Source organism: Zootoca vivipara, chromosome 12, assembly GCF_963506605.1.
Source record: "Zootoca vivipara chromosome 12, rZooViv1.1, whole genome shotgun sequence".
NCBI classification, from domain to species: domain Eukaryota; kingdom Metazoa; phylum Chordata; class Lepidosauria; order Squamata; family Lacertidae; genus Zootoca; species Zootoca vivipara.
Window position 1 is genome coordinate 5,034,745 of NC_083287.1, and position 18,455 is coordinate 5,053,199.

Consider the following 18,455-nt stretch of genomic DNA (forward strand, 5'->3'; position numbering starts at 1 on the left):
ATTAAAATAAAATGTTACCCTTTATTACATTTTTGTGCTGCTATACATCACTTTTTGAGTTCTTTGGGTTGAAAAGTGAGAAATACTTTTTAATAGAAATAGAAATAAATTGTGTTTCCCATGTGAGTTGTTTTTACAAAATTTCTTTGATTAGTTTATTTAAGATACTTAAAGACAGCTTAGTATTTTTAAGAAAAGAAATCAAAGTAGTATCCACAAAAATCCAAGGCACACAATAATAACCCAACAGCATTAAAAACAGTGTGCAATACAATTCATCTTTGCAACGGGGGGGACGGGGACATGGGGACGGGACGACGACACAGGTATGAGCAACAACTATTCTGAAAATGCTTGGGTGTAAAGAATACTGTGAAGAGAAATTCAGTTGATTAAGTATCAACTTTAAGTAACAAAGAGATCATTTTATTTTCAATAACAATTCCTATAAATGTGGTGATTCTGTTTAGATGATCTGGCGGACACGTGTCTCCGTGTCTCACTGAACAGCTGTGGCCTTGCAGACCTGGGCTGCTGCCGCTTGCTAGGGACAGTTTTTTCACCAGAGAGCCTTTGTATCCCAGGCTCCTCTCATCTAAAAAAGGAGCGATGATGGGGAACATTTACTGGCATAAGACAGGAAGAAAATGAGGTTGTAATTATTATCGGGGGGGGGGGGAAGAGCCTTTAACATAAAGACTAGAAACTGATGTGAACCACAACAAAAGGAAGCCACTACAGAAAGTTAAAAGGTTTGCATGTGAAATTTTAAATAAGAACGTCTGAAAGTTCAGTTTAAGGAGCCAGTCTTCCTCCCAGCGTGATCCTTAAATATCACCTTTCGCAGTGTTAAAAGGTTTACATTTTGCAGCCCTTTGAACATATGCATAATCACTAATTTAGCACTACCATGTGAATAAACCTCTAACAAAACACTTGTAAAACCAACCTGCTGTAAGCGCTCAAAAGCCGCAGCTTAAATCCCCGTGAAAGTTACAAAGCGAGAAAGTTGGCTTTCCTGCAGACCACAGGCAACTTCAGCACTGGATTCCCTTGTCCCATGAATTGCAGCCCACTTTCTCCCAACATTTCCATTCTGATGTTGTGCTGACCTATTTGCAAACTTTCATCACACCTGTCCTCCTCGCCCTCCTCATAGGATACCAGCAAGAGAGACACCTCTGTCTCTACACAGTCTAACACAGGCATCCCCAAACTGCAGCCCTCCAGATGTTTTGGCCTACAACTCCCATGACCCCTAGCTAACAGGACCAGTGGTCAGGGATGATGGGAATTGTAGTCCAAAACATCTGGCGGGCCGAAGTTTGGGAATGCCTGGTCTAACATCCTTCTGCCATCCCCCACACCACCTCCCAACATGTTCTGAAGAGTCCCTCAGTTCTCTGGAGCAAAGTGAGGTGGAGTGTCACTGAAGGCTGCAGTGGGAAGGGGAGGTGGTAAAAAAAGAAATGAAAAGGCGCTTCTCTTTTTCCATTGAGGGATGGATTAAAAAACAACAACAACTGTGATTGTAAGGACACCAAATGGATCCCACAATTATATTATTATTTTTAAAATCTTCCATTTCCCCCTCCAAACAGAGTCACTCACCATATAAAAACAAGAATACTTCATCATTAAAACAATTTAACAAAAAGCTAACAAAACTAGGAGCAGCAGCAGCAGCAGCAAATCACAAAGAGCCAGAGTTGACAATAAATAAATGAGGTCAAAATGTTTTAAAAATAAATCTCCTTAAATGCTTACAGAACATAAATAGGGAAGGAGAGAACCTAATTTCTCAGGGCATGAGAAATCCATGTACAGGGAGTTGCCACAGAGGGAGGATTGTCATATGATGCCACCACCTGTGCCTCAGGTGGCAATGGCACAGGTAACAAGGCAACAGCGATAGATCCTAAAGAGCAGGCAAACTTGCATGGGATGAGAAGGTTCATCAAGTAACTCAGTCCTGAGCCATTTAGGGTTCAAAGGCAACAACCATCAACGCTTGAAAGCAAACCAGCAACCTGTGCAACTGATTCAAGAAAGGGGGCACACGATCCCAGCACTTGACCCAGCAGAACTTTCACTGATTTTAGTTTCCATGTGGTTTTCAAGGGGAAACCCAGACAGAATGTGACATAGACATCCAGCATGTAACAAAAGCATGATGTCCCATGGCCTCATCTGACCTTATCAGCAATGGGCACAGCTTCCTCTTTTTTAAAGTCGCTGCCTTACTATGCAAGTTGTCCATAAGATTTTCACATTTGAAACCAAGTCTACTCACAGCCTTTGCTGCATAGAACTGTCCCATCATGTGACACTGACTTTTTAAAGAACAGATTACTTTGCGGCAAAATACTGGTGTGGATAATTTGCAGACAACAGCCTCACTTCTACAGTTAACAAATATTACTGGTTATAGAATAGTTAATCTTATTGGCTTCAGTGGGATAGTGTTCATCACTCACTGTCTTGACAGTATTCAGCAATTTCTGGACATACAAAAAAGGAAATATTTCACTCAATGGCTTCTTATCAATGGTCTTTTTGAAACGAGAGGAATAACAGAGAAAAGACCAATAAAAACAATAGCTTAAAGTCAAAATTGGATGATTTTAGCATCTAAATAACATGCACCTCAAGAAAAGAGATATCAGTTTTTAGGTACCTAAACATACCTGTTGCAATTTTATATAAAACTACAAATATTTAATGGTGCCTCTGCTTCCATTACTTCAGATGGTGATAACTTAATATACAGTGATTCTACATTTTCTGCTACAAAAACCTGAAAACGTTTAGATAACCCAGGCTGAGCCTTTGGAATAAGACTGACCACAAATATAATGAATAGCATGTATCATGCTGAGCACTGACAAGAAGGGTCGGGTACCCAGCCCACTGCAAGTACAACAAATTGTATTAATAGACTAGCTGGCCCTGCCACGTGTTGCTGTGGCTGACTCAGGGTCCTCTTTTCCCAGGAAAGGGGGAGGGTGTGTCCCTTCCCCCCCCACAGGCTATGTGTTTGCCCCCCCCCCCCCCGTTGTTTTGCCTCATCCCTGCGATTCCTCCCATCCTGTTGCGACCCATGAGGTATCCCGTCCCCTCCTCCCCCCACCCCCAGGTCATCCCTGTGACTCCCCCCACCCTGGCCCAATCCATGACCTATCCGGCCCCTCCCCCCACCCCCACCTAGGGCTCCACTCGGCCTAGTCTGTAAAGTCAAGCCAAGGCCTCCACTCGGCCTAGTCTGTAAAGGTGGCCTAGTCTGTAAAGTCAAGCCAAGGTCTCCAATCAGCCTAGTCTGTAGGCCTCGGCTCGGCCTAGTCTGTTAGTCTGTAAAGTCGAGCCAAGGTCTCCAGTCGGCCTAGTCTGTAGGCCTCGGCTCGGCCTAGTCTGTAAATGTGAGCTGAGGCCTCCGCTCGGCCTAGTCGGTAAAGTGGAGCTGAAGTTTTGACCCATGACCTATCCTGCCTCCTCCTCCACCCACCCACCCGGCTCATCCCTGTGACTCCCCCGGTCGGCCTTTGTGGAGGAATGGCCTTTGTGGCAGTTATAGCATGTTGGTTGGTGAAATCATGATCTTGCTTTGGCCTTGGAGACGCAGCTTCTGGGTTCTCTTTCCCAGCATGCACTTTTGTGGAGGACGGTAGGATACCCTTCCCTCTGTTGTCCCTGGGGAGTGTTGGCCCCTCTCCCCTGCATCTCCATACCTTGGCCCCCACCCTTGGAAAAGGAACTGTCAGCTTCTGGGTTTTATTTCCCAGCATGCACTTTAGGGTGAGTTGTGTGTTCTTGAACACGGGGTTTGGGGGTTTTTACCTGGCGCAGATGTGACATCTGTCTTAGCAAACTTTATAGGAACCTTCGGACATTCGCTTTGGATGTTGTGTCAAAATTTGAGCGCAATCAGTCAAGCGGTTCCGGAGAAAAGTGGACCCAAACCCACATGCCCTTTTTACATTTATATATATATAGAAATAGAATGACAAATTGCACACTCACACAGAACAAGCCATTCCAGAGCAAACTCCTTTGCTCTGGAAGTTCATCGAACTGTAGTCAGGATATGGCTCAGGATCTAATAGACCAACTATGTGACACAATACAAAACAGTCAAGATTCCCTAGGATTCAGCTTTTAAAATGTCTATAGTTGTGCCACTACTTTTGTTATTATTTGTACGGTAACATCAACTGAGGTTGGATAAATGGAAGAGGAGCAAACATGAATAAATTTAAACAAGTATCCAAAGGTGTATCGAAGAGAACTGACCTGAGGATCCGAGAACACTTGCTGCATGCCATTGATTGGACCATATGGAACACCACTAGCTTCAAAGAGTTCTAGCCATTTGGTGGTCTCTTTTTCCAAAAACCTAGGAATAAGGAAACATGCGGTTTGAACTATCCATTTCAGCCAACATTTATATATATATATGAGCTAGTTTCTCTCAAAGTAGTAAATAATGCAGTAAAAATGTTCTGCACATGTTCCTCAGAAATACAGAGACTAAGCCCTGGGGCAAAAATCATGGTTAGACTGTCTTACAATTCTATCTGATTTTCTGATGCAATCCAGCAGCGATGCAAACCAAAATTATCAGCCGTTTCAATAAAACCCAGTACATTTCCTCCCATTCTTAATTACTGTAATGAGCTTCACATTTTTTTTATTTCACGTCTATTTTTCACAACAAAAAGATAGATGTGATGTGGTTAAGAGACATATGCATGAGAAAAAGGTCTATTTTTAAAACACAAAGATCCAATTCAAAGCCTTGCAAAGTTTTCTCCTCCTTTACATCTGAAACACATGTCCCAATTAAAAACCACAATTGTTAGTCAGATAACAACATTGATTACATATTTGTGTGTTGTATGATTGTAATATTTGTCCCAAGGTCATCCGGTTTTGCATATGACATACTATACTTATCCTGAGCAACCCAAATTTCCTTGGTTTACTTGCTTGCCTCCTTGGGGTCATTTATAGAATCTTACTTTGTTATCATGTTCGTATCATTAGAGACATTTCCTGCTTCCTCCTCCCTATGTGGAGTTGTTTAGATGAAGTTCACAGACAGTTCTGCAAACATGTAAACAACCTTTTATATTGCCCTTTTTGAGGTAGTTGAATCAAAGGGGAAAGCGCTTGGAAATGTACCATTGCCAAATATGTGTCTGTTATTTTATCATTGTGCAATGAAACAGGCAGGTCTGTAAATGCTGTGAAAAATATTGCCAAAGATCTTTTCCACAACCAGCATTCTCTAGTCTGCACTTTGGATTTGAAAGAATGTATCTTTGAATGAGAATAGGGAACATCCAGGCATGTGCTGTCAAAAATAATGAACGTGATATGCAAAAAGCTGAAGCACTTTAAAATGCTTCATCAGAAAAGACAGCAGGCTCCCCTTATGTTCTTATGTATAAACTACAAAAGCTGGGGTTCCAGAAGAGGCCAGAGACCTGGAAGACCTGCTCCCTGCCTTGCAGGTCTTTCCCACCTGGCCTGGACTGACTCCAGCTACAAAAGCCAAGGCTGCGGAATAGACTCCTGGGCTGGTTGCTGTTTAGGGTTTTATTGGGGGGGGGGGGAGAGTGTAACAAAAAATAATATAAGTAACAGGTGGCGCGGTGGGTTAAACCACTGAGCCTAGGGCTTGCTGATCAGAAGGTCGGCGGTTCGAATCCCTGTGACGGGGTGGGCTCCCGTTGCTTGGTCCCAGCTCCTGCCAACCTAGCAGTTCGAAAGCATGTCAAAATGCAAGTAAATAAATAGGAACCGCTATAGCAGGAAGGTAAACGGCATTTCCATGTGCTGCTCTGGTTTGCCAGAAGCGGCTTTGTCATGCTGGCCACATGACCTGGAAGCTATACGCCGGCTCCCTCGGCCAATAATGCGAGATGAGCACGCAACCCCAGAGTCGGTCACGACTGGACCTAATGGTCAGGGGTCCCTTTACCTTTAACATATATTTCTTTTAGATTTTGCTATAACTTATGTGAGAATATTGTTCAGTTTGCTTGTGTGCTTTGGGATGCTATATTTATTGTTTATGACTACTTTTGTTATGTCTGTAATAATTGTGTATTTTTTTATTTAAAAAAAGCCGCCTTGAGCATGGTTTTAACTATGGTTTTAACTATGCGTATGTGTATGTAAAACCATGCTCAAGGCGGCTTTTTAAAAAAATACAGAATTATGTATGTGTATGTAAAGGGACGCGGGTGGCGCTGTGGTTAAACCACTGTGCCGCTTGGGCTTGCTGATTGAAAGGTTGGCAGTTTGAATCCCCACAACAGGGTGAGCTCCCGTTGTTTGGTCCCAGCTCCTGCCAACCTAGCAGTTCAAAAGCACGCAGTGCAAGTAGATAAATAGGTACCGCTCCGGCGGGAAGGTAAACAGCATTTCCGTGCGCTGCTCTGGTTTCACCAGAAGTGGATTAGTCATGCTGGCCACATGACCTGGAAAAACTGTCTGCAGAAGCGGACAAACGCCGGCTCCCTCAGCCAGTAAAGCAAGATGAGCGCCACAACCCCAGAGTTGTTCGCGACTGGACTTAATTGTCAGGGGTCCCTTTACCTTTATGTGTATGTAAACTAGGAGCTGCTTCCCTGCTCACTTCACAACGTGCCAAACCCCCACCCCCTTATTAGCCCCCTCTCTTTACACTTGGCCATCCCCCCCCATTAAACCTTGCCAACCCCCTTACAATTCACCCAAACCATGGCCCCTCTCCTTATTTCACTGCCCAAACTGTGCCCCTGGCAAGTTGTGCCCCTGCCCAGCTGTGCCTCTGCCTAGACCTCACCCTGCCCTCAGCTCATACTGCTTGCCCTCCCGCTGCTGTTGTCATTTTGGCCTCAGCCACAGACGACAAGGAGTGGCAGGCAGCAATGGCAAAGCAGGATGGTTGCTGGAAGGCTGCCCTGCCCTCCCCATTCCCCAGCAGCTCACCTGGGGCATCCTCCTCCCGCCACTTCCCTCCCCAGCCTCTGACACTGCTGAGGCTGAAATAGCAGCATCCTTGTGTGATGGGCAGTGGCAGCAGAGCAGGATGGATGGATGCTGGGGAGCTGCCTTGTCCAGGCTTTCTTGCCTAGGCCATATTGCATTAATAGGGGGGGGACCAAAAATCAGGCAATGGGGGAAGAGCACCAGAGATGTGGATGTGCCTGAACTGCAGAAGGATACTGTAAGGGGGAGGGATTACAGAGAACCCCCCCCCTCTCATCAGAAGCAGCCCATCTCCAAGCAGTCATGAGAGCGGGGAGCCTGAAGGGGTGAGTCAGGAGATGGCGAAGGAGTGCCAGGGCTCTAGCAGCACTGGAGAGCCCCTGCTCCACAGGCAGGAAGAGAGAGAGGCCCATAGCTGCCAAGTTTTCCCTTTTCTCGCGAGGAAGCCTATTCAGCATAAGGGAATTTCCCTTTAAAAAAGGGAGAACTTGGCAGCTATGGAGAGGCGGAAAGAGTGGGCAGGACTAGGGCAGACTGTTGACCCTTCCCCCCCGACCCCGGTATTGAGAAGGAGGAGAAAGGGGAGGAGATTCACTGTCCCGAGGCTTTTATGTTGGTCAAAATCGCGAAAGGGGGCAGTGCCAGATTCTGATTCGGAATGAGAAGACATGAAACCGACAGCTCACCACAATGTAAATAATGTGCACTAATAAAGACAAGCATGTAGAAGGACGTTACTCAGGAGTAGTCCTAACAACCTTGACAGATACGCATTTCGTATTTCTAGTTCAGGCAAACTCGGCCCTTCAGCTGTTTTGGGACTACAACTCCCATCATCCTGGCCACTGGTCCTGTTAGCTAGGGATGGTGGGAGTTGTAGTCCCAAAACATCTGGAGGGCCGCGTTTGCCTATGCCTGTTTTAGTTTGTATTTTTATGCTGCAAACTGCCCTGAGATCTTTGGGTGAAGGGTGGTATGCAAATTTAATACAATAAATAAATTGAAATGAAATGAAAGAACCGCGGGCAAGGCTGTGGGGGGGGGGTATCCTGAGGCACACCAATGTGTGGAGGCAGTAGCAAGAAGTGGAGGGGAAAGGAGCAATCAAAAGCAGAACTAATGACCTGGCATGACTTCCAGTGTTTCTCACACTTGGGTCCCCAGCTGGCAGGACCAGGATGATGGGAATTGTAGTCCAACACAGCTGGGGACTCAAGTTTGATAAACGCTGATGGGATGAGAGAAAGAGTCAGAGAGTCAGAAAAATGGCACGTGGGTATGTGATATTGAGACTTGAGAGGAAGTGACAGAGAGAAAATGTGGCCGGGTAGGAGTCTCAGAGTAGGGTTACTCCTTAGCCTTTTCCTTCTCCTGAGGATGTTTTGCAAGGCTGATTTTTCCTCTGGCTTTACTCCTGAAGCCTTTCTCACAAATGAGTATAGCTGCAAGGCAGCGGGAGGTTCAAGATCACATGGGTTTCCCATATTAAGAATCCCCTAATGTGCAAGCAGGATGGGCGTTTTGAGAGCACCTGGGATTTAGCAGCTCATGAAACTCAAGGCAGCCTATGTGGGATTCCTAGGCACCCTTCCACACATGCACTGCCCAGACCTGCTTAACTTTAGCAAGGTAGTGGCACCATGTGCAGTCAGGTTGTGCTGAACCTCACATCTAATCAGACTTCCAGTTTCTGATAATTTGTAAGGCAGATAATCACTTCTTCAATGCATTAAATTTGACTGTTGTCAGTGTGATTGCTGACACTACTGCAGATAAACTTTATCTTGTCAGGCCCAGTTATGGAAATGCTAGCTTTGCTGAGCTTAGCCTTTCCGATTTTGTAATAACACATGCCAGTCCTGGCAATTTAACATATTTTTCCACAAGAAACTCTGCCAGATGCATACCCATAAAGGATATTTAGCGTTAATCTACTCTGCTGCTTTCTACTTGTGACGGATGGTTTGTTCTCCACAATTATTCTGTTTTAGATACTGTTGCAAAGACTCCAAGGAATAAGGGGGTTTTTTTGTTTTGTTTTTTTGCCAGTACCAAGAAACAGTAACAAATCCCACATAACCTGTCTTTCAAAATTTACCATATAAAATGTGATCACTCCGCAAATGATGTCTATTAGCTAATACAAGCCAAATTACAAGGAACCGGAATGGAAACATACGACTCCAAGATCCTGGACCAAGATTTATATTACAATTGGTCTTTCTTTATTGGGTGCCAGATTCATTCAAACTAACATGACACTTAATAAATTATGTTCTTCCATTAGCATATGAAGTACAGAAGAGGTCTGTGCAGGCAGTATCTGCAGTCCTCCAAGGATTTTGTGGAACCTCTGCTAACATAGCATAATATATTTGGCAAACAAGCTGAAGAACTGAACTTGAGACAGCAAGAGGGACAACCAAGTAACAGCCAACTATGGGTATAAAAATGACAAATGGAATATTGTCTTTCAGCGAATCCCACGTCAGGACTTTGCAAAAGAATTGGATGAATCTGCACACACACACCCTCCCATAGAGCGGTGTTTGAAATAAAACTGGAGAGGGCACGTATATGGGAGAGGTGAGACTGTCTTCCATGCAGGAGATGACTCAGGGGCCTTTGAGAACATTTTAAGAGATTCTAGGAAAATAAAGAATGTTTCCAAAGGAAAATGACTTCTACTGATGACCACATACACAATATGGTGTTGCACAGAAGATCCCTAGTGGACCATTTATAGCTAGTTGTAAGAGTTGCATTTAAGTACTTATTTTAAGAAAAAGTGCCATTTGAAATATGTGATTTGAGGGTCGTTGTTTTTTAAATGCACATATTAATGTGAAAATTGAATGTTATTATGAGGGACCAGAAACAGACGAATTCGTCCTTACCTAGTTAAAGACAAATCAAGACAATCTTGCCTGAGGCAAAATTTCTTAAGTGATATCCATTTGGTGGAATACTTGAAATTTTATGTTTTTATAAACTTACATAACACCCTATAGTTAATGTTAGCCTACGTGATCTATACATAATAAAACGGCTGTGACAAGTTTGCAAAAATAAACACTTGAAGCTTAAATTTATAAATCATACCTGGCTGTTAAAATTTCAGTAAGTTCCTTCCTATTTAGCACTCGCTGCTGGTTAGTTTTGTATCTGGAATCATGGTTGATTTCAGGCAGATTCAGGATCTGAAAAGCATTCAGTAACTTAATCATCACAGAAAGTTGTGCAAATTGGTCTTCAGTGAGAAAGATGCAGTCATTCACTGCATTATATCAAAGAATATAATCAATAAACTGAGCTCTCTACATAAAGCATTTCTTAACATTTACAGTATGTGTAAAATCCAAAAGCACATCCAAAATTTAAAATAATTTAATTTTAATTAATCAACTGAAATTCTTCCATCTCGATTTCCCACTAATTCAACAACACAAGCAGCTCACATCAGAAACCTACTTGTGTGCAAGTACCCAGTCAAAACATATTAAAACAATAATAATATCTCAGGTGTGTCTCCTAGCTATTTATTTAAAGACTCTTATTCTAGTGATAGCCCAACAACTTTTCCTGGATTTTTATCTCTGGAAATATGGCAACCCTAAGTTATATAACAGAATATGTCATTGCTGCTTCTTATGTAAGAATCAATATTCCACATTAGCTCATTTAGAAACCAGTCATCGGTGAAACATTTTACTAGAATCATGCATACACCTGCAACATATTTATTTGTATTGTTTTAAAACCAACTTTTTCCTTTTGTACTGTTGTTATCGTATTATTGTAAATGGTCTTGTGACTTATGTTGAAGGTGATTCACGAAATCATCGACATTATCACCTTGAGCTTCCCACCTTGTGAACTGCTCTTTAATTGCTATTACCTTGCAGACAGTGGCAAACTGTTGGTCATTTCCTGCTCCCACCACAATGTAGCCATCCTTTGTTTTGAAAGCCTAGAAAGAAGTATGGGAGATCAGAATGTAATTGAAACAGGCATTGTGGTACTATGTGAATAATATTCCTGCCTCCACCATCAGTCGTTTTTAAAGGTCACTGTCTTTCAGAACCAGTCTGGATGCACACACACCATCTGCAGAAGAGAGGTGGGGAGGCAGGCATAGAAAACATCCATGTCTGCTCCTGCTGGACTCTCCCCTCCGCTTCCAGGCCAACTTTATCTTCACTGCATTTGTTTTAGTAAGTTAATATTGTAAACTGCTTTAGGTGCCTTGGCAGAAAGGTGGCATATAAATTCAACGAATAAAATATAAGCTAACGCTTTAAAAAATATGTTAAATAGTCCAGGTTCTCAATATAAATTAATATTTTCTCTACCCAACAACTAAAGCTTTTCAACTTTAACTGAATTTACGCATCACAGCAAGCACACACATTCAGCCATTTAAGGCACATAAAGATGAGGCTTCTGTACTTTATTTATGATGCTCTCAAAGGTCCCATTAAAGTAAATGCATGTATAATCAAGTGCTTATCAGCAATTATCACTTTGCAAATGCTGGGCAGACCACACAGCAGCATCTAACTTGTGTTCATACTCTTGAGCTGCCAGTATTGAAGTTACTATACATGTAAAGGCCCAGCCATTAATGTTTCTGCTTCGCTGACTTTGGGGCATGTGTGGGAAAAATGAGTAAATCCTAAAATGTAATTAGGAAAATGCAATCCCCTTGTCATCTTCAGACAGAAGTAGTATTGGAATAAATACAGCAGCGTCTCTCGGTATGAAATTTATTTTCTTCTTCAGCAGAGCAGATATTATGGCTTCCCATCACAAAAACAGCTGATTATTTGTCAGTCATTGTTGCTGATAAAGCAGAAACTTCCCAACATTATTAGCAAAGCAAGGCCAACATTTAAGAGTGCTAACAACAGTTTCATTCATGGTCTATGGATGTATGCACACACAACCCGCAGGTTACCACAAGTTACTGTCTGGTCACAGAAAGCTCCACTATCTTATTATACAAAGGAGACAGAAAGCAAAGTGCAGACAGATTTTAATGAGATTTTGTTTTGATAAACTGCTGCCCATAGCCATGAATCTTGCTAAATTAGTGCAATAAAATTTACTTCATACAAGGCAAAAGTCTTTTCTATGTGTGTCTTTTGTTTGTGAGGAACAGAGGCTTGTGACAGGGCATCCAGGAATATGTCAAAAATTGCATGCAAAATAATACACAACGTTGGTGTCCTGAACTTTGTGACAACATAGTGTGCGCACGCTCAGAGGATGACCTCCAAACCATCCTAAATATCTTTGCAGAAGCTTACGAAAAGCTTGGCCTATCACTCAACATCCAAAAAAACAAAGTGCAAAATAACCCCTCTGTAGCGCCACATACTCAACTCAGCCTCTGTATGTTGATCACTTCTCCTACCTAGGCAGTTATTGATGCCAAAATCCAGCATCGCCTGAGCTCTGCGAGTGCAGCTTTCTCCCGATTGAAGTGCAGAGTGTTTGAGGACTGGGACATTCGCAGGGAAACCAAAATGCTTGTTTACAAAGCTATTGTACTACTAACCTTACTATATGCTTGTGAAACACGGACCACTTATAAACGTCATCTCCAACTCCTCGAAAGATTCCATCAATGGTGTCTCCGAAAATTTTTACACATCACTTGGGAAGACAGGTGAACTAATATCAGTGTACTGGAAGAAGCAAAGATCACCAGTGTTGAAGCAATGATTCTTCAACATCAACTTCGCTGGACTGGTCATGTTGTGCGGATGCCTGATGATCGTCTTCCAAAGCAACTACTCTATTCCGAACTTAAAAATGGAAAGCGTAATGCTGGTGGTCAACAAAAGAGGTTTAAAGACTGTCTCAAGGCAAATCTTTTTAAAATGTAGTATAAACACCGACAACTAGGAAACACTGGCCTGCAAGCGCTCCAGTTGGAGAACAGCCTTTACCAAAGGTGTCATGGCCTTTGAAGAAACTCGATCTCAGGACGCAAGGGAGAAATGTGCTAAGAAGAAGACACGCTTGGCAAATCCACACTGTGATCAACTCCCACCCGGAAACCAGTGTCCCCGCTGTGGAAGGACATGTGGATCCAGAATTGGTCTCCACAGTCACTTACGGACCCATTGTTAAAACCGTGTTTATGGAAGACAATCTTACTCTGCTACGAGTGATTGCCAAAGAAGAAGAAGAAGAAGAACTTCATGGTATAAGAGTAACTGAAGAAATAAGCCACAGACACAGAAATTATTTCAGAGCTTGTTAGAGGAAATCAGTGGATATGAATGATATGACATCCCAAAGCAATGTTTGGTGAAAGAAGCTACAGGTTGGGGTAAATATACAAAGATCCTCTAATTATCAAGGGATAGGAACAGCCCAAATGGTCTAAAGCAGAGGTTCCCGAATTGTGACCTTTGGTTCATGGTAAAAACACAATGAAGAATCATGCAGCCAGTAGCACAGCACACTACAATTGCTACAATGGGCAGAAAAATGATGAGGTGGTTCACCAAGACTCTCAGCAATGTTCAAGTGGTCTGTGAGGGGAGAATGTTTGGGAACCACTAGCCTAATGAAAAGTGAGTATTGATGAAAACTCAGAATAGTGCCAAGTGTTGGTGGAGGCAGGGATGGCCTGGAAGGAGCCCAAATATAACTGCTATTTTACATAAACTATTTTGATTAAAATGTGGGACAGAAATCAAATAAATATATACACTTTTCATAGTAATTAATTAAAGTTGCAGTACTATCATTATCTCCAACACAAATACAGTCATAAGCAATGATGTTAAGAGTTGTGCTGTAGAACCAGTTTCTTATGGGAGTTTAGCTGGTGGACATTCCTTGGAGGTCTTTAACAGGAGAGTATTGCCACCTGAAAGACATCGTTACTGGATTATAATAGAACAGTCATGGCTAGTCAAAGACCTACACCAAGGTCAGTGTTTCCCCTTAAGGAATCCAATCTATCCAATCCAGACCCTGGAGAGAAATATTTGGAGGAAGAGGATTGGGGCCCTGAAAACTACATTCCAACTGAAGACCTGGCGAAACCTTCAGTCTGAAGAGATCTATCTCAGAGATCCTGGCCAGGGGCCCAAAGAACCACTTGGATCCCATACCAAGTCCTGCCTTGATCGCTGATTCTTTCCCACCACCCCCAGGCTTCAGGAGTGGAGGAGGCTGTAAACACAACGAGAAGCTCAGTCAACCAAGGATCTATTAGGGAGAAAGGGTCTCCCTGGGAGGATGGCAAACAATGACCCACTAAAGGACCAGATAATAGAGGAGCTGGAATTTTGGTCTCCTCTGGACGCATGCTAGCCTTAAAAATCCACCCATCTTAATATTGTGAAGCAGTTCTCCAACCAACCAATGTTTACAAAGTGTGCATAATGAAAATATTAGTGCAAATAACACTCACACACACACACACACACACACACACACCATTGTATTAGAAGTTGCTTTGCACAAGATTGCTTTGCACAACTTAGTCAAAATGGCTACATTTACTGAATTCCAACTTTCTCTCTCTCCGAAAGAGGCAGACATGGGAATGGAACCCTAATCCAATATAGATCTCCTCTATTTGAGCCACAACCACCTGCCTCTTATGCCACTTAGAGTGAACATTAATAGCTATTATTGCCATTATTTCTAGAGCACCTCAAAAGCTTGGGGCTGCACAACGATTGAGGCAAAAAGAACAATTGCCGCCTGCAGGTTTGCAGTATGAAATCTATCAAGTAAGAGACAAAGTTTTGCCTTTTATTTTGCCATTTACCGTATATCTGATTACAGTTTACTGGAAATAAGCCTCGTTGGATTAAAAGAAATTTACTTTTGAGTGGATGTTATAGGACTGCACTGTCAAGATCCTATCTTTTCACCCCTCCATAGGTTCCACATGAACTGCACTGCAATTTTGCCAAGGATAAACAAAGTCTGAACTACTCATGAGCAGCTGACACAGGTTCTGTCCTAGCTTTTCCATATCAAGCAGCCTACAATTGCTATAAGAATGGATTCCCCCTGCTCCAGCAATTCTCACAGGATCTCATTATTAGTCAAGAATTTAGAAATTTAAGATGGTAATCCAGGCCAATGGTTACCTATGCTAAAGCTTTGCCGAAGTCCCTGGGACGGGAGCACCTGTAGCTCCAGGCTTCACTGCATACTCCTGCTTTCTTAAGAACAATAATTTAGGACTGAATGGCCCTCACTTTTGTACACCCTCATGGTTGGATAGCCAGTTTAATACATTTGAGATTAGACTGCTTAAAATGGGGGGAAACAGAAATTCCATCCGGAGAAGTTTGGAATTGTGAGTCTTTAGCAAAACCTTTAAAAAGCACTTCCTCTTAGACACTTCGACCAGAAGTGAGTTTTGCAAACACAGCAAAAAGACAAATGGTCAGGATTTCTGCTGGCCTCCTTTCCAAAGCTACTTATACCACCAATGCTTGTTTTTAATGTCAGTTTATGCTTCAGCCTCTTAAAAAAAACAACACACATGATAAATACAGATGGACCTGAATCACATCTGGACCATCCCAAAGGTTGAAGGTATTTTGGCCCAGGATCTTGAGTCGAAATTCATCTTCAGCAATGAGAGGGATGAAATGTGGTGCCATTGAGACAAAATGTTGCCAAGAAAAAGTAGAGATGGGAAATGAGACAATCCCAATGAGTTCAGCAACATATGCTTCAGTGACGACTGGTGTTTTAAAGTTTGGATTACAGCACACACATCCAGGTTACTAATGTGATATTTGCTAAATTATTGTTAATGCTTCCTTACTTGCTTATTCCTAAATAAAATAAACTTTATGGAGATTAATGCTATGGTGGGGTGAATTTTTTTTCTTTTTTCTTTTTAGTCTTTCAGTAGGTTGAACTTTAGATTTCCAAGGGCTTGGTCACCATTCTATGTCTGATCCACCAACCTTCTTTGCATACTTCACTTCATTCTGTAATGAAACAGAAAAGGGTCTCTCATGTCTGGGATAAGGATTAAGAGCAACGAAAGATTAAGAGCAATGACTCAGGTCCTTTGGTCCTAATCCAATCCAAGCAATGAATAAAATGAAGATGCCATATATCTGTGTTTTCTAGCTGCTAAGTCAACTTCTGGGTCCAGAAATGGAGGCAGGCTTCAGTTGCAAAGAGGGAACTGGTGAGGGTCACTCAAGCAAGAAAGCTCCTTGCCACAACACTTACTATATGGATAAGGCTGGAGTTATTGTTTTACTAAGCAATTTGCCACTGTCCAATACCTGTTGACCCAAATTATTACCTAGCCACCCACCTTTCTGAATAGGCCTAACCATTCACATTAAAGAATTACTGGTACTTCATTTGATCATGACCTTACCAATCTCTACTTCTCCATGCAACATGAACTTACATTTTACACAGCCTCATTCACAAGTAAATCTCAATGGTCTCCAGCATGCTTTTGAGGTGGGTGGGTGTATATTTTCAATAAACAAATTATTTTTTAAATGTTTCAGCCTCAGCAGGGACCCTCTTATCCATACGAGTGCTACTCAGCATGCTTTCAGGTTGGGGCTCTTTCAATTGAAAGGTTTATGTGATGCATGCTATTTACTTAATTATTTCTCAATGACTTACAGTCACTTATAGTAAGTGACATATCATGGGTAAATGTTTATTTCTGACTGACGGTCGAATAAAATCTGATTGATTGATATATCTTTTTACCTAGATATAAAAGCCTCAACAACTCTGGAGCAGGTTACCTGAGACCCCAGAGCTTCCCATATGACATAAGCTCAATTGGGTGAACAGAATGCAACTGGGGGGTGGGGATAGGGGTGGGGTAGCTATCGCAATTTTGTAAAAATTAGAAACATCAATGTATCAAGATTTCTCTCCATCTAAAATAAATAAAGTGTAAACACGGAACTGTTGTTCTGAAGCAAAGGAATAAAGTGTCATAGTCTCCATTGCCACATTACTTTTCCATTAGTTTTCCCAACAATGAAATTTTGTGTGTGTGTGCGCACACACACACACACACTCCTGTGCAAAATAAACAAACTTTAATCACTGTATCATGCTGGAGCCAGTGTAATTAAGATTGTGTCAGTGTTTCCATTTAGACTACTATGTTCAGGAGGTTTATGAGCAGATCATAAAAATTCAGTTCCACTGAAAAATTAAGCAAACAAAGTCTTATACAGTCCGCAATATTTCAGAAGTAAACCATGCGCACACCTCACAGCCATTTGCTACTTATAGAAGAGGCACAATAAGAGTTTACGGGTTTTAAAGGGCACCACTGAACTATTTTTAAAACATTTTCCCCTCCAGTATTCATAACAATGTACTGAAGGTTTGAAACCAAACTTTGTTTCTTAACCTCTGTGTAGAGATAAAAGGGTAATTGTAACAGCTTGTGATTTGAGACTACTGGCATTGTGTTTGTATTGCTTTCAAAGAAAAAAGAGCAATGGAACATTCCCTTTGGAAAATCAAATACATACTAGAAGCCCGGAGGCCATCTGCTATAGAAATCATAATAATTATTGAACTTTGCAGACATTTATACTTGAATTTGGCTGGTCACATTTGGCCAGCAAAATTCTGTTTTGAGCCACACAAGTGTGAGTTCGGTATATTTTGGTTGATGTCAGTTGAGACGGGTTACAAAAGCAAAAGCGATAGCTTAATTTTGACCGCTGCTTAATTCTTCTTCTTTTATTGGCTCTCAAAGGGTGGTTTGGGTTTTTTGTTCTTCGGTTTACCTCCAACTTTCAAACACCTTTGATGTGCAGTCAATCAAAATGACATTTCAAAATGAGAAAACGTTCTATCCAGTGTACATGCTCCAAAATGTACATCACGGCCAACCAATTTATCTGACCTCAAAGTGGTGCTTAAAACTAGAATACGGAATTACTTGGTCTGCCTACTTTGAGGAGAAACACCCAGATAGGGAAGAGTTGGATTTCAGGAACCATACCCAGCATCACATAAACACACTCACTTTTCACTTAGCACTTGAGGCACATTATGTTATCTGATTTTTAATATTGTGATATTTATTGTTATGCTGCTTTAGGAATTCCTTTAAATGTAGGGTATATATGCAACAAATTTAATAAATATAAAGATGGAATCTGCACATTTCTTTTAACCTCGTGATGCAGTTGTCTAGGTCAGCTACATTCTCTTTAACTTCAGGGGTTTAAAAAAACCCAAAATAGGCTTTCCTATGTAAAATGTTGCATCTGCTTGCAAGGACATCAACCCTCCCTCCCTCTTTTAACACAAATTTATGTTTTCATTTGCATTGTTGCCTTTGGTACATATAATATCTGGAGATTGTAACTTTGCTATGGAAGCTAACCAAGTTTTGCTTGGATGTGAAACTTTCTCCATTGGAGAGGAGCATTGTTTTCCTTATCCCTTTTGAAATTGTAATACTGTTTCTGTTTCTT

General features: G+C 41.9%; 1 protein-coding gene across 6 annotated transcripts in view; it reads right to left on the reverse strand.

Moving 5' to 3' along the window:
• SUGCT (succinyl-CoA:glutarate-CoA transferase) overlaps positions 1 to 18,455 on the reverse strand; it is a 291,365-nt gene that overhangs the window by 178,900 nt on the left and 94,010 nt on the right. For all 6 annotated transcript variants that reach the window (XM_060280556.1, XM_035129164.2, XM_060280557.1 and 3 more), the window contains exons 10-12: positions 10,874 to 10,945; positions 10,078 to 10,175; positions 4,288 to 4,390 (exon numbers count right to left, since the gene is read on the reverse strand). In XM_060280556.1, coding sequence (XP_060136539.1) covers positions 4,288 to 4,390; positions 10,078 to 10,175; positions 10,874 to 10,945 — 273 coding nt within the window. The remainder of the gene's footprint in view (positions 1 to 4,287; positions 4,391 to 10,077; positions 10,176 to 10,873; positions 10,946 to 18,455) is intronic.